Source organism: Nicotiana tabacum, chromosome 11 (assembly GCF_000715075.1).
Source record: "Nicotiana tabacum cultivar K326 chromosome 11, ASM71507v2, whole genome shotgun sequence".
Classification (NCBI taxonomy): Eukaryota; Viridiplantae; Streptophyta; class Magnoliopsida; order Solanales; family Solanaceae; genus Nicotiana; species Nicotiana tabacum.
This window is the reverse complement of record NC_134090.1, coordinates 150,460,423-150,476,711: the sequence shown is the minus strand read 5'-3', so window position 1 is coordinate 150,476,711 and position 16,289 is coordinate 150,460,423. Positions and strand designations below refer to the sequence as shown.

Below are 16,289 nucleotides of genomic sequence, written 5' to 3'. Positions count from 1 at the left end.
TATAGGACTTACTTGTTCTACATCACATCTAGATAACCTGCTTATAGGGATTATCTAAAATTCTGCACATTTGTCACCGTTTAGATATCATGTTTTTAGGGCCCAATTGGTTATAACCCAGTAGCATGCTGAAATCAGTAACGCATAGAAATCATTCCTATAGGGGTTCTTAAATAAATTTGAGTTGTTCCATTCACATTCAATGTTAGATATCATGCCCTATGTGGATTAGAGTCGGTAATTGTAGATACCATCATCTATGGAATTTGGAACTAGTCTAATTTAAATTCGTCTATTCTGAACCTCTATTTAATAATTCCCTTATTTTAAATAAGGTTTAGCAAGCATGCCTATAGGATTGCAAGTAGAACGTTTTGAGTTATCACTATTTCACCACCTTCTGAATTAAGTAGATATCATGCCTATAGGACCCCGTCTAAACATTTAGGCAAGATTTAGAGTAATAACTGTAAAATTGAATCCGCCTTTGTTAATTGTTACAACCAGCAGGCAGGCCTGAGTCGTACTTCTTATCTGAGTTATGTAATAAACTAATCTGCCGCAACAATTAACTTCCCTCGTCTTTATGTGCTTTAAATCAGTCCTAAAAAGTATGTGCAAGTCATGCTTGTTATGTGCTTTTGTTTTAAGGAGGTATACATGAGCTTTTTGTCTGTTTACATGCTTCCCCTTTATATGCCATATTATCTGTTTTTGTATGTCGCCTTAGATTTTTATCCTTTGAAACCAATCAGCCTAATATCCCCTCCCTTTAGGAATAGTAGTCCTAAGTGCCTCCAGAACTAATAGGAATGGGACGGGTAATAGCATGAAATAGTAATCGAGACCAATCCGCGTTGTAATACCTTAACAGGGTGGGAAGGGTAGATATGGATATGATGACCGGTGTGCTAATTCCATGTGTATCCCCTCTTTTGAGGAGTGATTACCGGGTATTGCATTGATGTGATCCATATTTTTTGTAAACCTAGGACCCCCTTTCTTTATTTCCCCCTTCTTTTTTTAAGCATTGTAACTCCTTATTTAAAATCAGCTCTTTTAATTGCTCTTTCAAACTTTGTTTTCTTTCAAACTATTGTGCATTTAAATTCCCTCTTATTTGAGCCTTATCTGCTTATATGTTAATTTCACCCCAAATTTACAATAACTGTCTGGTCGGGAACCACACTAGTGGATCCTGAGGGGTGCCTAACACCTTCCCTTTGGGATAATTTCAAGCCTTTACCCAATCTCTGGTTAGAATTGAATCTCTATTAGTGTCCTAATGCACCTTAATCATTAGGTGGCAACTCTTCAAATGCAAAAACCCAGTTCCAAAAAGGAACAAGTTGTCCTTCCAAATGTCATAAACTCGATTTTGCGAGAAAAAGGGGGCGCGACACCTACGTCCTATTCATTATGAACATTACTAGTTTCCTCAGAAAGTAACTATTCCTTAGTTCCCTGAATAGTAGTAGAACTTCTATTCTCTAGATGGCATAGTTTCATAATCATTCGATATTCTATGAATTTCAGTTATGACAAATCAACTTATTATGAATACTCATCTCAGTTTAATCCTATTCACTATTCCAGTATCATATAACTCGGTATGGCTCATTATTTCAGTATCATGTATTACAGTATGATTCTCAGTTCGTGATTCTAAATTCCTGAATGTTGAACACCTGTATTTGTGCCTGAGGCCGTAGTTTATGCTTTATTCATGTTTGGGCCTGAGGCCGTAGTTTATGCTTTATGCATTTTTGGGCCTGAGGCCGTAGGTATGTATGCGTATACTTGGGCCTGAGGTTGTAGCTTGTGCACATATATATATATATATTGGGCCCGAGGCCATAGTTTATCAGATAAACAGGTTGTTCATTATTCAGAAGAGGGAGTATTCATATCCTTACTTCCTTGTTCAGTTATCAGTTTATCAGCTAGCAGTTTAGTTTCAGATTCAGTATTTATAGTTCTTTTCTTTAGTTGTTTCACATACCAGTTCACTTCAAATGTACTGACGTCCCTTTTTTCCCGGGGACTGCATCTCGCATTATAGGTAATGATTTTCAGGTTGACGATTCTACTTGCTAGTACATCTCGTATCAGCTATTGGTGAGCCCTAGTCTTTTGGGGCCTTATCTCTCTTTTGTTTTAGTCATTATAGTATTTCAGTTAATAAGGTATACCGGGGACCTTGTCCCGGTAAACAGTTAGCATTTTCAGTATTCTTTAGAGGCTTCATAGACTATAGCCCAGTCAGTCAGATATTAGAAGGCTTTCATGTGTTAGCCTTGTCGGCTACTTATTTATACTTACAGACCTTTCAGTATTTTCCGCATCTATGATATTTCAGTCAGACTTTTTAGTAGATTATCATGTCTTATATCAAAGAAATTGTCCGAATGCATGGGACTCCTTTGTCCATTATCTCAGATCGTGGTGCTCAGTTCACAACAAACTTTTGGAAATCCTTTCAGAAGGGATTGGGAACAAGGGTGAACCTCGGCACCGCTTTTCATCCTCAGATAGATGACCAGGCGGAACACACCATTCAAACTCTTGAGGATATGTTGAGGGCGTGTGTTATTGATTTTAAAGGTAATTGGGACGATCATCTACCTCTCATTGAGTTTGCTTATAATAACAGTTATCACTCTAGTATCAAGATGGCACCGTACGAAGCTCTGTATGGGCGAAGGTGTAGATCACCAATTGGTTGGTTCGAAGTCGAGGAAGTGGAGTTGTTAGGACCTGATTTGGTCTATTAGGCTATGGAGAAAGTCAACTTTATACAAAGGCATTTGAAGACGGCTCAAAGTCACCAAAAGTCCTATTCGGACGTGCGGCGTAGAGACTTAGAGTTCCAAGTTGATGATTGGGTGTTTCTGACGGTATCGCCCATGAAAGGCGTTATGAGATTTTGGAAGAAGGGGAAGCTTAGTCCCCGCTATATTGGTCCATATAGAATCCTACGAACGATCAAACAGGTGGCTTATGAGTTAGAATTGCCACAAGAACTAGTTGTTGTACACCCATTGTTTCATGTGTCCATGTTGAAGAAATTCATGGGAGACCCGTCACGTGTGGTTCCTACAGAGATTATAGGGGTTAAAGACAGCCGGTCTTACGAAGAAATTCCAGTGGCTATTCTTGATCGCCAAATCCGCAAGCTCAGAACTAAGGAAATTGCTTCAGTAAAAGTTCTTTGGAGGAATCAAAAGGTTGAAGAGGCTACATGGGAAGCCGAGGAGGACATGAAGTCCAGATATCCCTATCTCTTTGAAGAGCAAAAGGAAAATTTGGAAGGTAGTTAACCTTTCCATTCAGGTCTTATATTATAATCTCCATGTCCTTCAGTATTTACTCAACTTAGTATTTAGTGATCATGTGCTCGTTCAGTTTGATATACACGTATTCATGATATTTCAGTATTCTCATATCTCCATCACACCCGTTTAATGTCCATAGATAGCCGTAGTTGCAGCCAGGACCATCATTCGAGGACGAATGATTCCAAGGGGGAGATAATGTAATACCCCATAAATTCGGCTTAGGTATGAATGAGTTAAAGGAGTCACAAGGATATATTTTGAACATGTGAAGTACCATTGGGATGATTATGGGTGAAAATAGTTGTTACAAAATCAAGATGGAAAGTGAGGTGCATAAGATTTGACAAAATCGACTAAGTTTGCAGAAGGTCTGTCTTCTATCAGTGTTTAATGAAACTGTGTAAGGAATTTATGAAAATTCAAATTATGAATGTTGTAGGCCTTTGAACTATCTTTCCAACGATATATTGTGGAGCCCAAACGGAGCTTTGTGCAAAAGGTTATGCCCGCTTTACAGAATGGTGTGTAACCACCACGTTCAACCGCGTTTTACCGCGACTGCGGTCGTGAGGCAGTGCTCCAGCTATTTACCGCGGTCGGGACCATAGTCACACCTACTGGGACGTGGTGGCCCACTTGGGAAGTCATTGTTTAGCCCTAGTTCGTCCTCCACAACCCCAAAATATAAAAACTTGCTCTAGAAAGGAAAGCTCTCAAAAACCTAACTCCTTAAGGGTCCCTCCACCACCCAAGGTAAGTTCTAATGGTGATTCTAAGTTAATTTCAATTTCCCAACATCTTATTAACATGCTTAAACCCTCCATATCATTAGATATTCGATTGAGATATCATTGTTGAGAGAAGGAAGCCTAGAACTCGAATTCAAAGGGTTTGAACATCAAAAAGGTAATATCTTCATGCTCTAATTGATTCTAGCATTGGTTTAATGATTATAAACCCTAGTTCATGAGATATGAGTTGATGGGTTTGATAGAAAAGCATGAACGATTATAGGGTTGGGGTGTTGAGTGTTGATTATTGGTTAAGGGCGTTGTTTACCTTATGGGTGATGAAGAATAATAGTGATTATAATCATTTGAGACTTTAGAATTTATCTAGGAACAAGAGAATGGGTTTCTGGGTGTAGAGACACCATTAATAAGGACTATGAAGCTTTATTTTTACCAAGTGTTTAATGAAATGCTTAAGTGACCAAAACATGAGCATCACAGCTAATATGGAATCCCTTTGACTTGTATTGCTATAGATTAAAGTTGAAAGGGTTGACAAACGTTGTATTACGCTCAAGGGAAGGAAGTTAAGGTATGTAAGGCTAACTCTTTACGTTTGGGAATGTCTATTATTCTCCCTACGTCCTATTCATTATGATCATTACCAGTTTCCTCTGAAAGTAACTATGCCTTAGTTCCCTGAATAGTAGTAGAACTTCTATTCTCTAGATGGCATAGTTTCATAATCATTCGAGATTCTATGAGTTTCAATTATGACAAATCAACTTATTATGAATATTCATCTCAGTCTAATCCTATTCACTATTCCAGTATCATGTAACTCGGTATGGCTCATTATTTTAGTATCATGTATTACAGTATGTTTCTCAGTTCCTGATTCTAAATTCCTGAATGTTGAACACCGGTATTTGGGCCTGAGGCCGTAGTTTATGCTTTATGCATGTTTGGGCCTGAGGCCGTAGTTTATGCTTTATGCATTTTTGGGCCTGACGTCGTAGTTATGTATATGTATACTTGGGCCTGAGGCCGTAGCTTGTGCACAAATATATATATTTGGCCCGAGGTCATAATTTATCAGATAAATAGGTTGTTCATCATTCAAAAGAGGGAGTATTCATATCCTTGCTTCCTTGTTCAGTTATCAGTTTATTGGCTAGCAGTCCAGTTTTAGTTTTAGTATTTATAGTTCTTTTCTTCAGTTGTTTTACATACCAGTACAATTCAAATGTATTGACGTCCCTTTTAGCCCGGGGCCTGCATCTCGCAATGCAGGTAACGATTTTCAGGTTGACGATTATGCTTGCTAGGACATCTCGTATCAGCTATTAGTGATCCCTAGTCTTTCGAGGCCTTATCTCTCTTTTGTTTTAGTCATTATAGTATTTCAGTTAATAAGTTATACCGGGGACCTTGTCCCAGTAAATAGTTAGCATTTTCAGTATTCTTTAGAGGCTTTGTAGACTATAACCCAATCAGTCAGACATTAACAGGCTTTCATGTGTTAGCCTTGTCGGCTACTTTTTTATACTTACAAACCTTTCAGTATTTTCCGCATCTATGATATTTTAGTCAAACTCTTTAGTAGATTATCATATTTTATATTTACCTCTAGCTTATATTATACCATATGTGGATCCAACCATACAGTTGGTTCGCTCGGTCACATGCAGTCAGGCACTGAGTGTCGTGTTACGCCCAGACCATGGTTCGGGGCGTGGCACTTTTTAAAACTATTTTCTTACTTAAACTCTTCAAAACTATGTCAAGCACTCTCACTATACTCTTAGACCACTAAGCACTGCCCGGGATCCCTTAAGGTCCTTAGAGAACTCTAACACACCCGGTTATGAGAAAGGCTATGAAACATTCTTGGCATTTGAGGTATTGGAGTTAGATTTATTATATAACTCAGAGAGGAAGTCCTAATCAGCTGTTGGAAATCCGGGCCTGTTTTCAGGCTCTCTATAGTGTAACTTTTTATTTTTTCTTTTCCACTTATGTAATTCATTTCAATATTAGTCTATAATAATCTGTTGTAAATAAGTATTGGGGCTGGCTAGTGAAAAGGGGAGGGTATTTATATATGCTATCAACATCAATGGGTAGAAACCATGTCTTAGGATTACATTTCCTATATGTGCATTAGAATCCATGCGTAAGATCAACCCATTCAAAGCATATCATGCATTAGATACCATGTTCTTAGGTTTACTGTTTTAGCATCTCATTTGGCATCCCTTTACCACTTAGAAATCCCGTTTTAGGCTAAATAACAACAATAATATAAAATGTTGCTCCTTTACATCTTAAAATCATGTTGTAACTCTTTAGGCATTTAGAAACCATGGTTTAAGAATTCTGTAAATCCTGAAATCATTCTGCATCTTCATATGTGCATACCTTGTTTTAGGATCTCATTCACACTTGCTCAGTCACACCTAGTTAAACTACTTATGCATGAAAAAGGACATAAAACAGTCTCATGTTTGATTATCCTGTTTAATTGAAATTGGTCACAATCTCTGCATGTCTTTGCAACATTTAGAATAGCATGCTTTAGGTAGAATAGCTTCCAAACTATTTCAATAATTCTGGTAACTGCTGCATATTATTTTACGCCTAGGCAAGCCTTAGGTAATAAGCTTAAATAAAAACCAGAACCGTCTTTGTTTAACTGTTAGCATGTTAAATCAGTAGGCAAGCTTGATTAGGACTTCTTCTATGAGTAATGTAATAAATCTAACTCTGCTATTATTACTTAAATACCATGCTTAGGATTTGAATTCAGACCTTAATTGTGTATGAGTCATGCTATTTATGTGTACTGTGTGTGGAGGTATATCTGAGCCTTTCATTTATCTTCCATGCTCTCCTTAATTGAAGTCCTACTTGTTTATTATATGTCGCCTTAGTATTTTGCCTTTATTGAGGGTCTGCCTAGAACTCCCTTTTATAGGATATGAGTCCTAAATTCCTCCGGAATTGATAGAAAGGGACGGGTAACAACATGCAATAGGGGTCGAGACCAACCCTCGCTTTAATTACCTTCATGGCTGGGAAAAAGGTAGATATAGATATGATGACTGGTGCGTTAATACCCGTGTAGCCCCTCTTTGAGGAGTTTCATATCGGGTATTGCATTGATGTGATCCATATTATAAATAAACCTATGAAACCCCTCCCCTTTTACATTCACAAATATGCTTAGATTGTAATTCTTTTTTTTTAAATCTTGCTTTTCATTAATTGCTTTTCAAATACCACCCCAGAACCCACCTGTGGGATTATACTGGGTCGTTGTTGTTGTTGCTTTTTAAATACCTGTGTATTGAAACTTAAATCCCCTACTATTTGAGTCATACTTGTTTATTTGCTAATTGTACAAATTCACAAAAAACTATTTGACCGGGAACCACACTAGTGGATCCTGAGGGGTGCCTAACACCTTCTCCTTGGGATAATTTCAAGCCCTTACCCTGTATCTGGTTACCAAACGTAGTTATAAATGAACCCTATAGGTGTACTAACACACCTTAAATCGTTAGGTGGCGACTCTTCAAAAATGCAAACCCCTTTTCCAAAAGGAAAGAGTTGTCCCAACTAAAATGTCATAAACCCGATTTTGCGAGAAAAAGGGGGCGCGACAGGACTCCGTTATGGTCGATAGGGGGCACCTCGTTACCAGGTGCTACATTGTTGTTCTCGCCATTGTGACCGGATTCATCATCCACGTTTAGAGGGGCAGCTTGAGAGTTTGACATTTCAAATTTTAACCTAAAATCAAAGATATTCCAAAGAACAAGTGTAAATTAGGGTGTGATATAAAGGTTCGTATCAAATAACCACTATTATCTTTATCCTCACGGTGGGCGCCAAACTGTTTACCCTCAAAATCGGATAATAATTAAATTTGCAAGTGGTTTTAAAGATAAGCGAATTAATTTGATACAAAGCTATAAATTGGATTACATTGAACAAGTAGAGATAAAATGAATTCAAACTACACGAATAAGACAATTTTAGCCTTAGTGAAATTATTCACCCTCGATCTGGGCTCGCTATCATCAACACTGATGAACATGTGAAAAAAGCTAGATAACAGAGAAAATAATAATATATTTCCTTGGAACACATTTTACAATGTACTTCATGAATTATCAGACCCCCTTTATATAGTAGGGAGTCTTACCTTAGGTACAACTCTATAAAAGGTAAAAAATCTTCTGATTAACTGATTCCCGGCTCCTTATCGATACGTGCTGAGATCCTTGCCATGATATTCGTCTAGTCACGGATATTTCGGCCTTCCGTTGGCTATGTTTACTTGTCCGATAATGTTCCCCTAAGCCGTTCGAGGCCAAGACAAATCCGGAACTCTGACCCCGATATTCTCGGGGGCAGGCGTCATGCCCCCAAATTGCAACTTGATGAGACTTTCGCCTCGATGTCGGCTCCTTGTCATCATGTCTAGAGCCTGGCTTATCTTGTCGAAGGCCGGGATACACCACGAGCTCGATTTTACCCGTATACACTATATACATATATTCTTATTATTACGAGTATACTCTAATAAATACTCATAGTATTTGTCCTTTCTTAGTTTGAAGTAAAAATTGCAAAGGGCGTCTTATTTGGTTGTCCCCATTTAATCTGTACTCACTTTCTTCTTCTATTAAGGTAGTTTACGATCTTTTGCAATGGTGAGCTGTTGTGGCGCTTTATTTCTTACTATTGCTTAGGGTTTCTTCTTCTTCTTCTTTTTCTTAATTGCAAAATGAATTCGCTAGATTTATTGTTGTTTTAACAAATTGATGAAATATTTGGAGGTTATATTTCAAATTTGAGCTCATTGGGAGTAGATTTAGGTGCTAAATCATTGGATTTTTAAAATTCGAAGAACAAATTTATGCTTCTAGGCAATTTACACTTTAAACCTATTTGGCATTAAGTGCATCTGAAGTGCAATTTTTTCACTTCAGACTTTTTGACATTAAGTGCATGAAACCATTGGTTACACTTCATACCTATTTGACCTTGAGTGCACCGAAGTGCAATTTTTTCACTTCATATTTTTTGGCCTTAAGTGCATGAAATCATTGGTTGCACTTCAAATCTATTTGGCCTTAAGTGCATCTGAAGTGCAACCTCTCTGACCCATAGCTTCAAAGACGCATATACAGCCTCTCCTCTGGACTTCGGTGACTGTAAATATTCGAATTCATGTGGGCTGCACACAATTAATCTACAAATTAGCTCATAAGTGGTGATGAGCCATGTGGAACTTACTTTAAGGGGTAGATTGTTGTGTGTGCGTGAACAAAATCCACATGAAAAGCATTAAAGAAAAAAAATCTACTTATAAGGGGTTTGATATTCTTAATGGTGTATGACCTTTGCGGAAAAAACCGTGTAGGTTTATTCAAAGTGGACAATATCATACCATATTAGTTCAACAACTTTGTGGATAACTGGCGTTCATTTACTAGTTAGTCCTGAAGTGGCTCTTATAGCGTTGCTTCGTTCCAAGTACGCTGCTTATGTTATGAAGGTTAGTCCTAAACGAGCTAATTAATCAATGGTGTGGTCGGCACGTGTTAATTTTGGCCACTACATTGAGAATAGTATAACTATGTTCAATTACTGGAGTTTCTCGATTGCAGGCTACAAATTAAAAATATATATGAAAGATCACATTTAAATTTTCATAATATGGAGGACTTGAATTTGTCAAGGCCATTTTGCTAGAATATTTCATTCTATTCTAGGAACCACGGAGTTAACTAGGCCTTGCAATCTGGCAAATGTACAACTTCTTCTTTCCATGTTTTTGCCGGCATTCCATTATTCCAGATTTTGGCTTATTCTCTTGTCTAGTTGGCCTAATATCCATGTCCATTTTCTTAGAGAGCTTCACCACTATCATTCCCTTTGCTATATACACTGGAAAATATTAATCACTCTTTCTATAACATTCATAGAAAGAAAACTGAATATATAGTTTCTTTAGTGCCTTCAATATGATGGCATTTCTTAAGGGACTGTTTGTTTATGTTATATTACTTGTTGTGCTTCTTAGTGGAGTAACTTGCACTGAAATATATCATGAATGGATTGTTTCCATTGATACAACTATCAATCCTTTGTCATCTCCTCAGTCTGTAAGTGTTCTTGATCCCTTGTCACAACATATGTTTGTTACACTAGTCCTTGTATACTATTTTTGACTTGTTCACAACATTGGATAAAAGTTTATGTTTCGTGCACCGACTATTAAGAACTTTTGTTTAAGTTGACCTACAATGACATGTAACTCTGCCTATCAAGTATGCTATATATATAACCTAAAAATAGAGTAATATTATAAAGAACTTTACTTAAGTTGACCTACAATAACAGGTAACTCTATAGATCAAGTATGCTATGTAACCTAAAAATAGAGTAATATTATAAAGAACTTTACTTAAGTTGACCTACAATAACAGGTAACTCTGCATATCAAGTATGCTATATAACCTGAAAATAGAGTAATAGTACAGTATAGCTGGTTAAATTGCGCTGATAGTATAAATATTCTTTCTACTGTCAGTGTTTAGAATTTAAAGGACCATCTAATGATTTTTTTTTCTGTATCCGACTATTGACTTGTTGGAGTGACAGAAGAAAGTTAACGCGTGCTACAGGTTATCACTATCAATGGGATGTTTCCAGGACCATTGATCAATGCGACGACTAATGATATTGTAAATGTGAATGTCTTCAATAACATGGATGAATCCTTGCTTATAACATGGTATGTGTATATGTTCTTAGTGCCAGTTATAATTTGGTATCAATAAGAAAGAAATGAGTCATTAACCTGAGGACTAGTAAAATGTTTATTTTTTTCTTCTTCTAAAGGAATGGCATCCAACAGAGGCTAAATTCATGGCAAGATGGAGTTTCAGGCACAAACTGTGCGATTGAACCTGGAACAAACTGGACATATGTGTTTCAGGCTAAGGACCAAATTGGAACTTTCACCTACTTCCCTTCAATCAACTTTCAGAAGGTTGCTGGAGGATATGGACCAATTCGAGTCAATAATCGCAACGTCATAGCTGTTCCATTCCCAAAACCAGAAGCTGAGTTTGATCTCCTGATTGGCGACTGGTTCAGTACTGATTACAAGGTAATCAACACTATAGTCTCTATGTTGAATTATGTGACTATCTCATCTAAAAAGTTAACCGTCAAAGAGGTACATTTTATTCATTTAATTATATCATTAACATGTCCCTCACATGAATATATGTTCTGATACCATGTTAAATTATATGATCATGTCATCTAAATGCTTAGAGCTGTTAGAGAGATCGCATATTTATTACTTAATTATATAGTATTCAACACTCTAGATTGGAATTGATTTTTCCTTCACGTTAATGAACTAAAGTTTTCTTTGCTCGTGCGTCTTGCAATAAGCAGTCTCTTAGGTCCTCTGTACAAGACAGGGAATCTAGTCAGCTCTTCGATGTCCCTGATGCAATCCTGATGAATGGTAAAGGACCATACGAGCTTTCAATTTCGAAGGGACGTGAGTCTTTTACCGTATCAAAAGGTAAAACAGAACAAAAGTTTATCTTGTTCGAATTCAAGAATCTGAAATCTCATCACCTTCTCTGATCCTTTACTTTCATGTTTTGCATATAGGGATGACTTACAGATTCAGGATATCAAATGTTGGAACTGTCATGAGTTTTAACTTCAGAATTCAAAACCACAAGATAGTCTTGGTTGAGACAGAAGGGTCTTACACTAATCAGATAACACTTGACTCTCTCGATGTGCACGTTGGCCAATCGTATTCTGTTCTCGTTACTGCTGATCAAAATGAAGCTGATTATTTCATGGTAGCAAATCCTAAAATGTACAAAAGTAATGAATCTAGTGATAGCAAATCTCTTGAAGGAATAGGGATCCTGCACTATGCCAATTCTTTAACAACAGTTAGTGGTCCTCTCCCTTCCGGCCCTGATCCATTTGATATCGAATTTTCTGTCAATCAAGCCAAATCTATCACGTAAGCATTTCTTTGAACGTTATAACCGACCCCAATTAAAATGAAACTGAGGCGTAGTCGTTCTTGTTAATGCGTACTATAGGTGGAACCTGACAACTGGAGCTGCAAGGCCTAATCCACAAGGAACATTCAATGTATCAAATGTGACATTGACCCAAACCTTTATCCTTCATGGTTCAAAGGGTGAAATTAATGGTTGGCCGCGATATGTAGTCAACAACGTATCCTATCTCACACCAGAGACACCATTAAAACTTGCTGATTACTTTGTGAATGGATCTGGTGTCTACCAATTAGATCGATTTCCCACTCACTCAGTGAATGACGCTGCAGCTTATGGAGTTTCTGTTGTGTCTGGAATCCACAAAGGGTGGCTAGAAATCGTCTTCAAAAATGATCTTGATGTTATGGATTCTTGGCATTTGGATGGTTTCGGATTCTATGTTGTAGGGTAAGCCTTATCCAATCTCCACCTTTATAGAATTTAAATTAACATAGAATATCCCGGCTTTGCTAGCCAAAACGAAATAGACATACAGTCAGACCTCTCTATAACAGCATCCTTATATAACAATCATTCACTATAAAAGCCAAGTTTTTCTTGGAACGAATTTTTATCTTATGTTATAACATATGTCCTGTATAAGAGCATTTTACTATAGCGGCCAAGAAAATATTGGAACAAGCGAGGCTGTTATAGAGAGGTTTGACTGTATTAACGATTGATTACTTGAGCTTGTAATGACCTTGTCTTTTTTCCAGATTTGGGAATGGAGATTGGACACCAGCAGCTCGTGAAACGTACAACATCTTCGATCCTGTTGTTCGTTCCACTGTCCAAGTTTACCCTGGAAGATGGACAGCAGTATATGTTTTTCTTGACAATCCTGGAATGTGGAACTTGAGATCACAGCACTTAAAGAATTGGTACTTAGGACAAGAACTTTTTATTAGAGTTTTCGACGATAATCCTAACCCTGCTAAGGAGAGACAACCACCTCAAAACCTTCTTTTGTGTGGTCAGTGCCAATTCCTGTTGTTCTTTGCTTCATCACACATTTAAATAATTAAATCCTTGTACTTAGTCATATTTTGTTGTTGTTGTTATAGGGATGTTTGAAAGTTCTCTTTCACCTGTTCCAAGTCCAGCTCCAGCTCCCCAAGCAGGATGGTGAAAGGAGTTCTATTATTACGTGAAGATTTATGATGTTAATTTATATTATTCTATGTTTATGTCATGACTAAAGTAATACTTACATTTGAAAGTAAAAGCTTGAGGCTTAAACATTGTTTAATTTTGTTGTAATTGATTCTTTTTGCTATATAAAACTGCAAATTTCCAGTTCACCTAAGTTGTTAATGCTCCTCTTTTTCTGTCGTTTTCTTTTCGTTTGCTGTTTTATTTCAATGGTTCATTTCCGTTAATGAATGAAAATAAGAGTTACAAACAAAAATGAAAAATGGGATAGAGATCCTTAAAAAATAACAAGAACAACAATTACGTCTTGATTACAAACAAGTTAGGGTCACCATATGGATTGTCATTGACCAAGTCATTATTGCATTGCAATTCAACGTGCGAGATGCCTAGTAAAAGGCAGCAGTAACAGTAGTACCCGTAGCGGTACTACCACACCGATGGGTGTAGTGAGATGGTTGAGAATAGAGATACATTACCCTAAACTAGGGTCTTAGATTTACTTTCACCTTTAGCAAGACCAGTCGTAAGAATAGAGAATCTTTTGGCTAACGCTTTATCCCTTCAGTGAGCATGTCAATTATGAATTTGAATTAGTCGAACCAGTGAGTTGCAGATACAAGATGGTTTGAGGAAGAAAGTGGGAGAAGCACTGTAGCACAACTTATAATGGTAAAACGTGCAAATAATATATTAAACCATTTTATCACATAGTATTAATTAAAGTCTTACATGTTTATAGTTGTTCGGTCATTAGCTGAAAAACTGTTCATTTGTAAGAAAAAAGTACTTCTAGTCAAACTACGCCGATATAAACAATCTTTACACTTGTGTATAAAACTTAAATTCATAAATATTTTCAATTTTTGTTAAGATGCAATAAATAAAGCTAAGCTATCAGACAATATAACTTCACTAGTACAACTCCACTTAGCAATGTATGAAATTGTGGAATAAATATTTAAAGAATTTTTAAGTTTTAACAATAGGAGATGAAAGAGTGGTGGTGACTCGCATTGACCTTTTAACAATGTCCATCGTTAATCGTGAATGTTCGTGTATAAATTAATTTAATTTGGGTTGAGAGAGAAGGAAAAAAAAAGGAATTGAACCATAGTCAATAATGACAATCAATCAGTTGTCGGGTGGTGGACAAAACAAGAGCTGTTTGTTCCTGTTGTTGCTGTTGCTGTTGCTTTTGTGTTTGTTTCTGATCTTGTTGTTGCTCTATAGCAATAGGATAGTTTGGTGGATACTGAAAATTTCTTGATTGATGATTTTGATCTTCTGGAGCTGGAAGATTAAGATCTAATGACAACCCAATATTTCTTGGTTTCTTCAAATTATTTGGAGAGTCTTCAAAGGAAAATGCTTTAGTATTTAATGGACTTAAACACAAAGATGTATTAGCACCCCCTCTATGTCGTCTCATGTGACCACCTAAAGCTTGTCCTGAGTTAAATTCTGCACCACAATATGAACATGTGTGGATTCTAGGTGAAGATTTGTTATTTGGACTTTCCATATTAAAATTGCTGAATTGGGTTGAAAGAGGAGATAATGGTGACAATTTGTTGATGTTGTTGTTATGCTTGTAATTTGTTGGTGAGGGTTCATCTTGGTCTGAAAAATAGAAGAATGTTTTTCTTGGTTCAATGGTTAGTGGTTTTGGTTTTTTATGACTTGCTCTGTGTCCACCTAAGGCTTGGAATGATGGGAATGTACGATTACATGTCTTGCATTCGTACACATATGTCCCTGCCTTGGCACCATTTCCAATATTAGTCGTCTCGACGTATCTTTTGCTGTTGAATTTGCTTGGGTACAACCCCATGTCATCATTGAAAAGATCGAACAATTTGCTAGGTGGCGACTCTATAAATCTCTGACGAGAAGAAGGATGACCGCCTTGGGACAAGAGGATCAGACACTTGGCCGTTTCTTCTTCTTCCTCGGTGGGGACATCGTCATTAGGAAAGTTTTCAGTTGAAGTGGCAGACGGCTGACTAATATTATTGTTGTTATTGTTATTGATGATGTCATCTCCGCCATCATCATCAGTTGATGAATGCACGGCGATGGTGAAAGGGATGGGAGATTGAGGCCTAAGACGTTTAGTGCGCTTGCCCTTAACAATGTGGGAGAGGTCCTTAGAGACCCCTACCACTTCTTCTTGAGGAGTCTCCATCTATCTTCATCCACCACCAATATGTTAAAAACATGAAATTAACAAACAACAACAACTCCCCAGTCCCCCCCCAAAAGAAATGGAAGATTAAAAGGGTGGGGGGGAGAGTGAAAGAACAAAAGAGAGAAGAAAGAGAATAGAGAAATACTAGAGAAAGCGATGAGGACGGAGAGTGGAGGGTTATGAATACATATATACCAAAATAGTGAAATGAAGGTTTTTAGAAGTCAAAGAAGAGACAGACACCATTAATTATTAAATATATTTACTGAATTAGATTGATATACTAACTGAAAGTGGCCACCTTCCAATCATTTGGGAGAAAGAAAAATGAGTGGGAGAAGAATTATAAGAGGGTGTCAAAACTTAGATGATGAGAGAAACGTGGAGAAAAGGAGAGAGATTATTTTTTACTTATTGTATTTGACTTGTATACGAAGTTTAAGAATTAAAATACTTATGTATACATTATACTTGACATATTAATATAAGTAAAATAAGGCAGTTCGGTGTACGAATCATTTTGCGTTCACACAAAGTTTAGGAAAGGGCCCACCCCAGATGAGTAAGGTAGGCAGCTTACCCTGAAGCAAGTATAAGTGACTGATTCCATCATTCAAATTTATAACCTATAGATCACACGAAAATAACTTTAATGTTGCTCCAATGCTTCTCTGACATATTAATAAGTTAAAAAAGAAGTTAAGATAGAGATCAAATTGAATCTCTTAAGAAGCATCTCATCAGTGATTGG

The 16,289-nt window shown here is 37.0% G+C and overlaps 2 protein-coding genes across 3 annotated transcripts; one reads left to right on the top strand and one right to left on the bottom strand.

Annotated features, from left to right (window-relative positions):
• The first annotated feature begins 10,042 nt into the window (after nucleotides 1-10,042).
• On the top strand, nucleotides 10,043-13,493 carry LOC107787287 (monocopper oxidase-like protein SKU5). 2 transcript variants are annotated; one of them, XM_075225564.1, is made up of 8 exons: nucleotides 10,043-10,248; nucleotides 10,771-10,880; nucleotides 10,988-11,258; nucleotides 11,555-11,687; nucleotides 11,780-12,149; nucleotides 12,232-12,600; nucleotides 12,912-13,168; nucleotides 13,260-13,493. In XM_075225564.1, the coding sequence occupies exons 1-8, from the start codon at nucleotides 10,108-10,110 to the stop codon at nucleotides 13,322-13,324; spliced, it is 1,716 nt and encodes a 571-aa protein (XP_075081665.1). In that variant the 5' UTR covers nucleotides 10,043-10,107; the 3' UTR covers nucleotides 13,325-13,493. The 2 variants fall into 2 exon arrangements, with proteins under 2 accessions (XP_075081665.1, XP_075081666.1); XM_075225565.1 differs by having other exon boundaries at nucleotides 10,123-10,248; nucleotides 10,748-10,880.
• Nucleotides 13,494-14,284: 791 nt separating this feature from the next.
• On the bottom strand, nucleotides 14,285-15,717 carry LOC107787289 (zinc finger protein ZAT5-like). The gene has a single exon (XM_016608836.2). The coding sequence runs from the start codon at nucleotides 15,533-15,535 to the stop codon at nucleotides 14,465-14,467; it is 1,071 nt and encodes a 356-aa protein (XP_016464322.1). The 5' UTR covers nucleotides 15,536-15,717; the 3' UTR covers nucleotides 14,285-14,464.
• Nucleotides 15,718-16,289: the final 572 nt, after the last annotated feature.

Excerpts from the sequence above, each read along its gene's own strand:
- LOC107787287 (XM_075225564.1), top strand. The coding sequence starts at position 10,108 with ATGATGGCATTTCTTAAGGGACTGTTTGTTTATGTTATATTACTTGTT. Across the intron at positions 12,601-12,911 it reads TTCGGATTCTATGTTGTAGG|ATTTGGGAATGGAGATTGGA; the intron begins GTAAGCCTTATC and ends TCTTTTTTCCAG. Across the intron at positions 13,169-13,259 it reads TCAAAACCTTCTTTTGTGTG|GGATGTTTGAAAGTTCTCTT; the intron begins GTCAGTGCCAAT and ends TTGTTGTTATAG.
- LOC107787289 (XM_016608836.2), bottom strand. The coding sequence starts at position 15,535 with ATGGAGACTCCTCAAGAAGAAGTGGTAGGGGTCTCTAAGGACCTCTCC.